General features: G+C 33.5%; 1 protein-coding gene across 8 annotated transcripts in view; it reads right to left on the minus strand.

The window, feature by feature from the left end:
• FBXW7 (F-box and WD repeat domain containing 7) overlaps positions 1-14,809 on the minus strand; it is a 208,989-nt gene that overhangs the window by 16,304 nt on the left and 177,876 nt on the right. For all 8 annotated transcript variants that reach the window (XM_081251107.1, XM_081251106.1, XM_081251104.1 and 5 more), the window contains 3 exons: positions 13,205-13,287; positions 10,076-10,217; positions 1,171-1,305 (listed from right to left, as the gene is read on the minus strand). In XM_081251107.1, the coding sequence (XP_081107233.1) occupies positions 1,171-1,305; positions 10,076-10,217; positions 13,205-13,287 (360 nt within the window). The remainder of the gene's footprint in view (positions 1-1,170; positions 1,306-10,075; positions 10,218-13,204; positions 13,288-14,809) is intronic.

Genomic DNA, 14,809 nt, shown 5'->3' on the forward strand with positions numbered 1-14,809 from the left:
TTTTCTGGGACAATGTCATTTTAAAAATCACTCCAAAGAAGCAACAGCTCAGGAAAAAGATATTTTTTTCCACTTTGCTTTTTCCTGTAGTTATGCTTAATTTTATCCATTAACTATGATTAAATCATTTTATTAATATCCATTGTGAAATTAGTATTGGGACTATCTTTAATGCCCTTAGGATATTTAGCATGAGAATCTGAAAAAAAAAATCAACTTCCTTTCTCTTCAAGTTTGAAGTTTCAGGACCATTTGCATTTCTATTTATATTAACATAAATGGTATTTTATATTGTCTTCTTAGCTGATCTATGATTAGTGGCATATACAAAAATGTGAAAATATAAATCATGGTAATATTGATTATTTAATGTTATCTTATTTCTGTTTGCTGACAAAAATGAAACTATGAAGGTTACAACATCAAAAAAGAACTACATCTAAACTATGCCTCATTTACATAGTCGAGAATGCACATGTGGTCATAATCAATCTATGATAAAAAATCAAAGATGTTTTATTTTATATAAAGATATTAAAACAAATGGGCATAAATAATTCTAGGAGAAATACTATAAGAATGTAACTGGTATGGGAAATCTATGATTGTGTGTGTGTGTGTGATGCAGCAGGAAGGGGAATGATTTACAGAAGACAACGTACATGTGAAATTCCATATACTTCAAAATAATTACATAATGTAAGTCACTGAGAACTACTATCCAATAGAATCATGAAACTATTAGTCTTGAAGGGACTTAGGATAAACAAAAAACAAAAGAAAAAAAATACTGCTGTTTTAATAAAATCAGAATTTAAAAAAATCTACTACTATAGATGAACATACCAAGACAACTAAAGGTTGGACTTCAAATAACCTGGGAAGAAATCTTGGTAAAGAAACAGTCAAATTAACGAAACTCAATAGCTTAGTCTCATACATGACTTATTCCAGTGATGGAAAGAAGGCACTTAGTCTGTAAGTATAATTTAATCTGAAAATTATATTAAGTCACAGCACCTTATCATTTACAGCCCCCTTTAATACTAATTAAGAGTGTTAAACTGACAATACTGAATACCATAATTAGCATGACAATGTCTATAGATGGTAGCTGTTGATTTATATTTTCAAATAGCACTAATGAAGAATATAATTGATAATCCTTACCTCTTTAGGGAGCAAGGAAATGAAGTCTCGCTGAAACTGGGGTTCTATCACTTGCATCATATGTTTTACTTGTGTTGGTTCACAACTATCAATAAGTTCATCTAAAGCAAGCAATTTCTCTGGTCCACTCCAGCTCTATCAAAGAGGAATTAGAAATTTTTATCTATTATTTTAATAAATGTCTCAAATTATAAACTCATAAAGGAAAATCCACATCTACACACAACATAAAAAGTGGCTGCTTACAGTAGAAGGCACTGAAGTGACAATCATTTAGTCTCATTAAGTTTATTAGCTACCTTTATTTTGTAAAAGCTTTTTTTAGGTTTGATAGACAGAAAAATATTTTTGCATTGTATTATTATAATTGTTATATGTTCGTCCATCTACCACCAAGATACTTACTGGCTGAGAAACCAAAATTTTATTCAGAAACATCGGTTTGGGCCACTAAGTAAATGAATTTTGACAGATGATTTTCCTTTCTTCCCTTTCTTTCTAGTGGGCTCCATAAAAGTTGATGGTTTTAGTAAGGCACTCATCTGAGACTGGCCGCATCAACTAGAGAAAGATTAATAACTGGATAGACTGCACATCTGACAAGTGTCTTCTACAAATTAAAAGGGCTTTGATTTGCTATGTGAAAATAATTTCAAATAAAAAACAGCAAACAACAGAAAATGGTAGCTGACTTAATAGTAAAATTAGAATATGAACAAAGGCTAAAAGAGGGTAAGAAATAAAGTATATGGTATGGAAAAACAAAAACAATTATATCTCAAAAATATGAGCTCCTTTAAACCATACTAACGAGGTTGTTTGAATTTTTTTTCCCCAGTGTGGAACACCTGCACAGAAATGCCATGATTCTTAAAAGGAGAAACTAAAGAGCTACATGAATCATTTAAAATGTTAGGACCTCCCCTCACAAAAATCAGTAAAACACTTAAATAACCTTGAAACACTCAGGTGAAAAAACATCCTTGAGCAAGCTGATATAGTACCTTTGTAAATTATTATGTCCACTTTGGAAGTGGGAGAAGAGAGAACAATAGGTGAGGTTTGGAGCTAGAAAGAGCTGGATTTTGACATTCCATTTCTTGCTCAAACTAGGAACCTGGATTTTGTAACATGTGAAATAGATAATAGTTGAAAACTGAGATACGCTGAGGATACTGGAAGCCTTATTCAGAATATCAACACTTTTTAAAGTATTTCTTAAAATATTTATCAGAATCTAAAATGAAATCTCATCTCTTCTTTCCTATCATAAAGTGTAGACTACACTAATACTAGCAAACATTTTAGTACTTCCACAGTACTACTATATATGTGTATCTCACTTAATCATCATAAAAACCCTGGAGAATATCCCCATTTTACCACCAAATATGAGGAAACAGAGGCTCTAATAAGCTGTGTCCTTTCCTTTTACTTTGACACATACATATACCCAGAACATTCTCCTTGAGTACTCACTGTGTATCCTTTTTGGTTAGGGTGAGGATTTATACATAGAAATTAAAAATACTCATATACATGTATATGCACACACATGACCAATTAAAAGCAGTTAATTTGAAGTTTATTTCACTCCATTTCCCTCACATAGCTTCAAATCCTGGTTCAAAACTTACTACCTCTTTGACAAAACTCATGCTGATCAATCGCCACTCATCCCTGACAGTACCAATACTATAAACTCTGAGTTATTGATTTATATTCCTCACAGGATTTGAGGTGGGTTTTTATAATATGCTGTTCCGCTCCATCTACATTATAAGAATTCATGGATACCAGTATAAAAGCATGCCCATTTTGGGTGATGGATAACTATGCTGACTTGATTAAAATGCAGCTTTAATTAAGACACTTGATAGAATAATTTTAATGTAAACTTTTTAATCTCCTTTGCATATATGAATGCCAGCTTTACAGATATTTTTGGAAATATTTGGAAATATTTATGGTTAAATAAAGATATGTGATCTTCTATGGTAAAAAGATAGTGAAACATCTTTTAACATATTACTATTTATATTACTAATTATAATTTATATTCTATATAATTTAATATATTACTATTCTATATAAATTACTATTATGAATATTTCTAATTAAAGGTTAATATACAAGTTTCATGTTTTGTTTTTTTTTCAGTTAACATATTATTACTGTGTTTAAAAAAGGAAGGAATAGAAAAACAGTATCAATACATGGTATATAACTGCTAACAGATGAAAAAATATCCTTTCAAGGATTTTAGGGGCTGGAGTATAGAATGAAAAAAGCCAGAACAGAAGATAAATAATTCAGATCTTGGGTAAATGTTAGAAACTGTGTCAGAAACTTCTATATATTTAAGGCAAAGTCCATGATGAAAATTATGCCCATATAGCAAAATGCTTCTAAGACTTTAAACAATATTTTTATTTTGTTTTAAGATAATATTTAACGAGTAAAATAAAATTTAAATTATATTTCAATTTGAATTATACATATATCCAGCAGATGTTACTTTGTGACATTTTATTGAAAAGTATACAACTGACAAAGATTAGTAACAAGCTGTAATCTACAAAGTAAATGAGACTGTTTTCACTGACCATACATATTCGACAGTCCAATTACTTTAAGTCACATCTCTTAGATGGTTCCAGCAAAGGTCTGGACCACGTAGTCCCTAGCTTTTCTCTCTCCAGCCTGGATTTCTTTCCTGATCTACAGACCTGTTTATAAAATTGTTTATTCAACATGTATTCTTGGGTATGTAATAGAAACTATATCTATGACCTTTCTCTTCAAATATGCATGTCCACAATCTTCCCTATTTCCATAAGATGTAACTCTTATTATATTAGTTTGTTCAGGCCCAAAGCACTGGAGTCATCCCCAACTCTCTTACTTTCACCATCAGATAGTTCTGATCCATCAGCGAATTCTAAGGCCTTAATATTCAAAATATACCCATAATCTGACTATTACTACATTGGTCTAAGCTACTATTGTCTCTCACCTGGGTTATTCCTATAACCTCTTACCCAGTCTCCCAGCTTTCCACCTCTGCCCTCCTAGTTCTGTTCTCCACAAAGCAGTCAGAGTGACCGTGCTAAAAGTCACTTACTCACTCTTCTGCTTGAAGCCCTCCAGTGGCTTCCCACTTCACTCCAAGTAAAAACCAAAGTCTTCAGGTTGGCCTACAGGTTCTAATTTCCTATTCCTTTCCCTCGTTTACTCTACTTTAGCCATAATACTCTTTCTGTGCCTCAAACACACCCAGCATGCTCTGCTTGAGACCCTTTTCACTTGCTGATCCCTGGACTATTCTTTCCCTAGACACCCACATGCTTTACCTCCCTACCTCCTTCTCTGAGACCTTCTCTGTGCAATTTTCTAAAACTGCAAACCAGTTTGAAATCCCCCAACCCCCTCCCTTTCCTGACTAGAGTTAAGTTCTCCAAAAAAGGGTTTTTGTCTGTTTTGTTAATTACTGTATCCCAGATCCAAATTAGGGCCTAGCACCTGACAGATACTCAGTAAATATTTGTTGAATAAATGAATGAATCCCCAAAGAGTCAGGAAATACTGCACCAATGCTATCTTAAAACTCTTTCTTGAGAAAGTTTCTATTCTATGTACCTGATGGTATCACTCGGACTTGCTTGCTTAGTCTGGTTCCAAGACTGGTTCCCAGTTTTGATACATACATGGTTTAACAGCAAGGGAAGGATGTATTAACTTGAAAACCTTGCAGTTAATGACTATATTAAAATAAAATAATATTTTATTATTATTGGTGTGGATTGTTGAACCCACAACAATCTTTAATGAGGACTAGAGGAAAGAATACCGAATTGGGGATCAGGAAATACAACTTTTGGAGAAGATAACTGCCACTAATTAGGTTACAATTTACCTCTGCAGGCTTTAGTTTCTTTATCTGAAAAAGTGTTGGAAATTCTGATAATAATTATTTTATTTCTGCTCTGAAAAGTAGTTCTTCTGGAAAAGAAAAAAGTACTTTCCTTTGGTCTTTCATGGTAAAGTTACTGGGAACACACTGAAAGGGATAGGAAAAACATTCCAAAATCAGAATCAAGATAAACAAAATTTAATTTGTGGACAAAATTTCAAATGCAAACTTGAAAATTCCCCATGGAAGCTGTATTTGATTTCAGGTAATCAGAGAATACCTGAAGGTAGTAGAGAAGAGTAGAAGGAGCACTGAACTGTAATCAGGGGCCTAGGTTTCACCAGTAAACTCACTGTGGAACTGCAGGGAAGCCCCTTAATTAGTCTGCGTCTCAGAGGCCTCACCTGTATAATGAGGGGCTTGGCCAGACCAGGGGTTCCCAAGTGCTGCTTGAGTGGTCCAAGAATCATGGAGTCCTCCAGCCCACCATCAAAGAGTCTGATTCAGTGGTCATGGTGGGGCTGAGGGCAGTTTATGCTTTAAATAACCAACTCATTCCGTATTGATGCGGGTGATTCACAAACCAGCAGTGGTTACTAGTCTGGATGATCCCTGGTGGTATCTCATTCAGATATATATATATTTTATGACTTTAGGCAGTCTAGCACCTGAATTTCATGTGGTAAAGAACTCACTTCTCTAGTACCGCCAGAAGATGGTTACTTAGTCTGTCTGAACAGTTCCAGGAGTGGAGACTTACTAGCTCCCATTCTACTCTGGGTAGGTTCGAATTGTTAAGTTCAACTTATACCAAAATCTGACTCAAAGAATATGATCCAGGTTTTGTTTGCTGAAGAAACCAAGAATCAGTCTGATTCTACTTTTATACAAAAGTCTTTTAAATGTTAGACAGAAACAACATTTTTCCCTTAGTCTTCTCTGGCTAAATACATGACTTTCTTTAACTCTTCCCCAGGGCTTCTTGATCATACTGTTTCAAATACAATGGCAAAGTATTACTGAATTCATTTTCATTTGGCACTTTGCTGTTTTAATATGTCGTTGGCTAGCAAATAAAAGAGATCCAAATAAGTTAGAAAACATGTACAATTTCTAAGTGTTACCATAAAACTTGATTAAGTCCTTCAAAGGAATAGTTTTTACTCCACTTTTAATTTCAAATCACAGAAGTATTTTCTACTTTATCATTCAAAAAATATTATGGAGTATAACAGGCATTTTCAAAATACATTCATAGTTTTAATACAATACAAATATGCTTTGATTAAAATAATGCTAATAATGTTAATCTGATGACATTTGCAGGAAGCTAGTGTTAATAGCTTCTTTTAACACCTGAGAAAACTGAGGTTCACAAAGGCTATTTCTTGACCAAGAGAGGAAACTAACATTTATTGAGTTTCCACTGTATTTCCAAGAACAGCTTTAAGCACATTTACATGTTTTCTCCCTTTCGACAACTTTTTAGCATTGTATCTATTTTACAGAGGATGAGAACACAGGCAAAAGTAGTTACATAATATCAATGAAATTACCCAGTTATTAAGAGGGAAAGCCAGAATCTGTACTAAGAGCTTTTTCTTCTAAGTCAAAGTGCTTCTCATTACATCAGGATACCTCTGAATACCAATTTCAACATCAGAGAATGTTAATGTTATTGGTGTCTTTACCTAGTCTACTATTTGCAAGTGAAAAACTATATATTAACACTCAAATGACATAAACAAAATAAAAAAGCGACCAATCCTCTTCCCCCAAATTAACAATCTGAAAGCATCGACCTGGGGCTGCCAAAAAAAAGCAGAATCAAGGGCAAATGAAAATTCAAACACTACAAAATTTTTTTTTTTTAGTTTTGTTTTTAATTGGCACTTCTATTTTAGAGTGGCATTCTGTTTCAATTTCTCTTTTCCTAAAATGGGGTATCATTTGTTCTCATTCAATTTATAAATTGAGTACAGAGTACTTTGTCAGAATAGATGGAGCTGGACCAAAACAATGCTGTGTCACCATCTTAGGAGCAATAGCAGAACAGTAAGGGGACAAGCTTGAGGCCTTGGGTGTGTCAAGGCAGAAATGGTACGCAAAGGATTAAGGTCTTGATCTACCCATCTAGCTGAACTTCTGTTTCTAGTAAACTTCTTTGCTACAGAATATTTATGTGAAAAAAAAAAATATATAGTACTGTACCTGCAGGGATAATTCTATATGTTATTCTTATTAACGGAGAACAAGTTTTCCACTTCTCCTATGAAAAGTGATCAAATGGGCCTTTTTATAGGACAAAAGCTAGCCTAATATAGTTTACTGAATATCATTAATTCTAAAAAAACCAAGTTTTTAAAATTACAATTAACATTTCTGAGTTTGGGATGCATCTAATAATCTATGGTATCTCAGATTTGACGACATACAGTACGTGGTAACAGGAGGATGTTTCATTAAGAAACCCATGAGTGAGCTAATAAACAAGCCAACATTGTACAAAGGACTCCCTAAGACACCCTCACTGCAAAAGAGAGCACAAATGCCCCCTACTATATATCAGTATTTGAGATAATTCTCTTAAAACTGGTAAAAAAAAAAACAACCCCTAAATGGCTAGCAAAGAATATTCTGGGCCTCTGAAACATTGAAAAAAAATAGGTCTATACCACATACAAAATAAATCTCAGTCTAGACTACATTCTGATAAGAAATAAAGCTTTGCATATAAAATAAACATTTTGGAGGCTGTCTACAATGATGATAAAACTATTACTAATAGTGTAATTTTCCATCATGTTGGTACTTTCCTATAAAAATGATATGAAATCAGCCTCTGCATACTCTCAAGCGCTGTGCTGCTTACACTACATGTGCGTGTAAGCATGACAATCCACACCCATATTCCTGTCTCCTTGGCTTAATCAGAGATGATACAAGTCTTTAAAGCATTTGTTTTAGGATTGGTAAGTGTCTGAGTTCTATTTTCAGCTCTAATTGGCGGGATACATCTCTTTTTAAAAGGATGTGACAAGGGCTTCCCTGGTGGCGCAGTGGTTGAGAGTCCGCCTGCCGATGCAGGGGACACGGGTTCATGCCCCGGTCGGGGAAGATCCCACATGCCGCGGAGCGGCTGGGCCCGTGAGCCATGGCCACCGAGCCTGCACGTCCAGGGCCTGTGCTCTGCGGCGGGAGAAGGCACAGCAGTGAGAGGCCCGCGTACCGCAAAAAAAAAAAAAAAAGGATGTGACAAATAATTTAGAATTCTGAGGGCATGGGTAGGAAAAAATTAAAATAAAATTAAAAAATCATGAACCTAAGATAAAAGAACTCAGATGAGGGGAGGGAATGATCCTTAAGGGAAGGTAAGTTTAATTAACAAATGACTGTGAAAACAAAACACAAAATCTTTGTAATTGTAGTGGTTCATAACATTATTGTAACAGTGAAGTATAACTTTTATGCCTCTAAGCCATAGATTCTCAACCTCAGCAATTGATACTTTGGGCTGGATAACTCTGTGTTGGGGGAGGCTGTCCCTTACATTGGCTCCACCCATCAGATGCCAGCAGTGTCCTACCCCCAACCCAGGCAGTTGTAAGAACTAAAAATGTTTCAACCAAGGGAAAATCTGCCCCCTGTCGAGAAGTGCTGCTCTAACCTTTCAGTTATCAACCGAAAAAAGAAGTTATCCTAGTTTCTCTGAAATCACCTGAAGGGTAGAAAACAATTTTTAAAATCCATTTTAAATAAACATTGCTTCAAGTGAGTTTTCCAGCTCCAGAAGAAAAAAACTGGGACGTTTACTTAGTTATTGCCCAGGTATTTAAAATATTGGGATTTATATAAATGGACACCATAAAAATCTGAAATATCAAATAAAATCTATAAAGTATCTTCTTTTTCAACCATTATTCCTCTATGCATTCATAAAATACCATCAATCAAGTAGCCAGAGGTAAGGAAATATATTCATTTTACATTAGTACAGTGGCTAGTATCAGAGATACCTTCACTTTACATACTTTATATTATTTACTATTTACAAGGAATAATTAACCAAGTGTTTAACTGATGCCAACTACTTTGCTAAATACTTGACTTCTATGTTTCTCACTAGAAGAAGAGATAAATCAATTTAATATCACTATCATGAGTTATAAAATTCATAAGATTCAAGGTTTGGTTGTAGCCGAACTTCCCAGTAAAATTCCCAAAACTTTAAATGATAGTAAAATATAGTAATCAGAATTTTGAGCACAATAAGCCACACACAAGCATGGCACTGATGGAAAGAAGCTGCATCAACTCTTGGAGGCTATGGGGGTGACAGTGATGGATAAGTTACAACTAGTGACTAATAAGCAGAGTTCTTCCAATGCTTAACTTCCAAACAGTGCAGTTTAGAAAACACGTACATTCAGTAATACCAGAAACCCAAACATAAAAGAGAAAAAGAAAGGTCTTATCATCTAAAAAGCAATGAACAATGCAAATGCACACTTACACAAAACAAGCACTGGACCCTCTTGATTAATATACCTAAAAATTAAAGTGAGTTCCCTTATTTTTAATAGCATTTTTAATTGAGATATACTTCACAAACATAAAATTCACCATTTAAGTGTACACTTCAATAGTTCCCAGCACACCCATCTTGCTGTGCAACCATCACCACTATCCAATTCCAGAAAACTTCCATCACCCCCAAAAGAAGCCCCATACCTATCGGCAGTTAGTCCCAACCTGCCCTCCCAACATCACCTAGCAATCACTGATCTCCTTTCTGTCTCTATGGATTTTCCTGTTCTGGATATTTCATATAATCATACATTATGTGGCCTTTTGTGTCTGGCTTCTTCTACTTAGCATAAGGTTTTCAAGGTTCATCCACGGTGTAGCATGTTCCTTTTCATGGCTGAACAATCCCTTATTTTTTGCAGCAAATAAGTGAAGCATTTCAAGTACTGTGTTTAGACATGTCACCTGAAACATTTTCAGCCACTCCTGGAGGCCTGTAGGTGGTTGGACAGATGTAATTCGGCGTCGTTGTTGCCCTTGGCCATTGGCTGCTCTCAGGTCTCCAAAAGTTGTCGGTGTTGCTGAACATGGTACGAGGCCAGCGGTACTACAAGAAAGTACAAGAGTGGAGGCAAAGACAGATATTTATTAAGAATAATGGGCTCTAGTTTAATAAGAATGGGACGACATGGCATATTTCAAACATCAATCAAACTATTATTTTTATTTGCTTGTTTCCAGAGAGCAAGGATGCACAAAACCTATTCTGCTATTGTAGAGTAAGTTTCCTCCCTCCTATATAACCACCTGTTTTTATCCTGGCACAGCTAATCGCAACCGAATGACAGAATCTCTATGGCAAAACTGTAAGTTGTTGGTAACATACAAATAATGTTAAAATATTTCCTTAGAAGATTCAGGTTCCACTTGCCTATGACTGGTTTTCAGCATCATAATTAAACAAAAGTTTAAATTTCTTTCATAAAAAGGCATGTAAGATTATTAATGCTTTAAAAAAATCATATGTAGAAGTAGTCTGTTAAATGTTTTAGACATTTCGCTAGTCACATTATTCCTTAAGTTTGCCCCAGATTCCTTCTAAGTTATTTATAATATTTGTCTATTCCTCTCTAATTTCTATTGCTATGATTAAGCTTAGTCTAAATAATATTTGACAGGAATAAGCCTTGATTAGAAATGTGTTTACTCAAACAGGTAGGTAGTGAGAACTTACTTTATTATATGCAAAATTAAATACTGTAAAATGAGATCATTTTGGCTAAATACTTTTAGCCAATAATGTAAATTTTGAGACAGTTAAAAAATAAAACACCACAAACCTGAAATTCAATTAATTCTGCCACTCGTAAAATAAGAGATGATCTATCTCTAAAATTGTTCAACTCTCCTAAAAATGCCTAATAGCAGAAAAAGTAGTTAGAACTATGTTATTAGTATATTAAATTTTACTTTCTAATTTCAATGCCTAATTAAATTAGTTAAACTTGAGGTAAATACTGAACATCTCTATCTTAGAGACACGTGGAAAAAAAAGGAGCAGAAAGATTCAGTTAACAAAACCGCGTTTGTAAAATAATCTTCATTTTATTGAGCTATGACAGTAAAGTGTTTTAAATCCAAAGAACATATAAATTATATCCTAACAGTTAACTATCAAGCTCTGAAAAATTACTAATGAAACAACTCCAATTCTTTTCTATCCAGCGTATCTCATTATTTTGCTTAAAAACGCATCTCAGTCACCAGATTATACAGAAAAATCTTCATATCTACCACCTTTAAATCTTTTAGCATTATACATCTAAGATGGTCTCTAACATTCAACAACTAAATCTATTTTTCTTTTATCAAATTTCAAAGGTAAGCTCTATTTTCTTCTCTGAAATGAAACAGGATGTGATTATAACTTAAATTTTCTAACAAAAATGATGAAAAATCATAGTTTCATCTTATTATTAGAAAATCTTTCAACAAAATTAAAGAACATCAAAAATACACTGATCAAGTCTCCAAAAAGACACGGCAATCAATATGCTGTCTGGTTTGCTTTAGTAAGACTGTGTGTTAAAAGGCTAAAAATAAAACTTTCACCTTTGCAGGTACTTTCTCAATAAAAAAGTCGGCAACTAAAGAAAAATTTTACTAAAATGTGTTCTGTGGTAAAAATTCAGCAGTCATTTATAAACTGCCTTAAAAACAACTGAACCATTTAATACTTCTGCCCTGGCATTAGCCATATTAATTGAAGACCAAAATTATATGGTTGACTGAAATCTATACATTAAAAAATAACAGCACATTTTAAACATTAAACTCAACTTTCTCATCCAAGAAACAGTTTATCAAGATTAGAGGAAAAAAAACAAAAATGAAGTGAATAGTTTCACTTGTCTACCACTCCACACCCTCTGGCGGAAGTGCCAAAACACAGTGAAATTGTCAAAAGGCAAAGCCTACATAAGAGGGAGGAAGGGAACAGTTAACATGGGAAAATCACACAAAAAGCATTTCCTGAGTAACCAAGAAACAGCCTTGTTTTTCTCTTTTGTATCACTTTTGTATATAAAACTACTCTAATTATTATGATTTCTAAGTTTCACCAAAGAGCATCTGAAAGAAATATATTCCACAACTGAATGAAGTAAAAGTATAAACTGGTTCCCTGGAAAAAAGAGATGCAATCTGTAACAATGTTCAATCACATAAACTTATGTCTGAGCAATGTTAATTTTATTGTATCTTAAAGAGTAAAAATAAATCTAAATCAAAATATTGAGGGGAAAAAAAAGAAATGTCACCATCATGAAGTTCTTATGGTTTCTATAACTTTCAATCAGTTATTTGAAGAAGTGACAATTATGCAAAAAAGACCCCCCAAAAAACCCTTAAGATGCTTTTGTCATTTAAATTTTAAAATACCACATTCTAAATGACATCCAAAGCCATTTTTAATTAGCTGGGTAATAGATATTGTGCTTAAGTTAGCCTAATTAGCGTGAGAGTGGGAAAAGTTTTATACTGATGCAAAATCCAAAAATGATGGAATGGTGCAGGAAACAAGAGTACAGTTGTATTTAGTTGTTATGGAAACTATTCTACTGGTGTAGAAATGTATGTGTTAAAAACATAAGACTTACGAAGCAAATAAAGGGGGTTTCTAACATAGTAATCTCATGAAATAAGATTTAGTTAGTAACTGTGCAGTCTATTTCACTGCTAACAAATGTATCTTCAGTTATGCATATATAACTATCCACCCTAGAACAGCTGTTGCTATAGTAACAAGATACATTTGCTCATATCCATATTTTAGGATTTACTTTTTAGAATTCCTTAAAAATTATGATTTAAAAATTTTGTTGATAAGAGAACTTCTGCTTGTGTCTTACTTCAGTGTATCAGTAATATAAAGCCACAGTGGTAGTCATTCTTCTCCTTATCTAAAATGTATGTTTCTCAACTTTCAGTGATCTCAAAATGTGTTAAACAGTCTACAGTATTAGTGACAGAATCATCAACTCTTTAAAGAAACATGAGAATCATGAGAGAATGAATTATTATACTTAATATTACCTTGTATATTCTGAGACTTTGCATGGTTTCTTTCCCAAAGAAAAAGAGCGGACCTCAGAACCATGGTCCAACTTTCTTTTCATCTATAAGGTAAAACAAATGAGATATATTTAAAAAAAATCACCTGTCCAACTATCAAATCTTAATGTTAGCATCAGTAATACTGAAAAAATTCTTAAATTTTCATATGCCCGCAATGTTAATTAGGCATAGTTAATTCATACAGAAAATAAATGTTTCATACTTTCTTCTATTAGTTCTACTTTGTTTTACTCTTTACAAGACTGGAAAGGTGAATTTTCCCCCCTAATATTTGTCCAGAAGAACAGTGTATGGTGATTTAAAAATTGATATCCATCGTATATATTCCTTGAGAGTACTATACCTTTCACATTTTCTAGTTTAAGAACACAGAGGAACATGTCATGTCAACCCACACAGAAAAGAACCATATTTAATATACTGTTCTTAGTGATTTACATTTTCCTTTAAAAACATATTTTAAGAAAGATAACAAATTCAAAATTTCAAAATCAGAATGGAAGTAATAGTCACTGAATTTAAAACACATTATTATAAAAGGGTAAGGAGAATAATGTAAATAAAATGCTCTTGAAAAGTAATTATGATAATGCATAAAGCAATGAATATGGGCAATGAAGACAGTACAAAAAGTAAGTCCCTAATAAGAGGGAAATCTGGAGATGGTATAATAACAGTAGGAAAAAAGCCATCAATTGATATTTTACACAGAATACATAGCTCTACTGGCAGATACTCACTCAGGACAAAATATTCTAACTTGAAAACCAACAAGAAAAACAGAAAGATTTAAAAAGAATGAGTTATGCATCTTTGTAAGGTATACCCAACATCTGTAGTTTTAAAGTATTTTATTATGGTATATAGGTATGTAATATTGTAAATATATTCAGAATTATATTTTGTCATCATCAATATTGAAATATATATTTTTTTATATTTTACTATTGGTTAACTGAGGTCATCTTACTATAGATATGTTATAAAACTATAAAATAAGATCTGAGAAGATTCAACTTTCTCTATTTCAGCAACCCCTCTAAGATTTGTGTCTGCTAATTAATTACTGTATCATTGAAAATGATGGGAGCGGGGGAATCCCAGGGTGATAGAAAGTTACCCTCATTTTTGTAATAAGGTGAAAATCCTTGCTTTGCAGCAGCCTTAATTTCTTACCTATTCCCCACATGGGAACGTCATAACACAGCATGCCACACTGTAAATACCAGAGAGAAGCAACAAGACTCTAAAAGCTTTTTGAACCACACTCTGGGGAATAAAGACTGTGTTTTTATCATCAAGAAGAAAGTATTCTAAAACACAGGGATAATCTTACAACGTTAGAGGCAAGAGGTGAGCATACGACAAGCTCATCCACAATTTATACCTTAGTTCATGAAATACCGACAGAAATGGAATTGGTCTTATTTCAACCCTTCAGAAGTTTCTGTGCTCATAACATTGTTTTAAAGTGATTCCTCTCAAAACCCATTATTTTCTTTCTCCAAATAATTTTAATAAAAAGCAAAAATAAATACTTTAATACATAGGTAGCCACATGCT

Source organism: Mesoplodon bidens, assembly GCF_964165515.1.
Source record: "Mesoplodon bidens genome assembly, chromosome: 1".
Classification (NCBI taxonomy): domain Eukaryota; kingdom Metazoa; phylum Chordata; class Mammalia; order Artiodactyla; family Ziphiidae; genus Mesoplodon; species Mesoplodon bidens.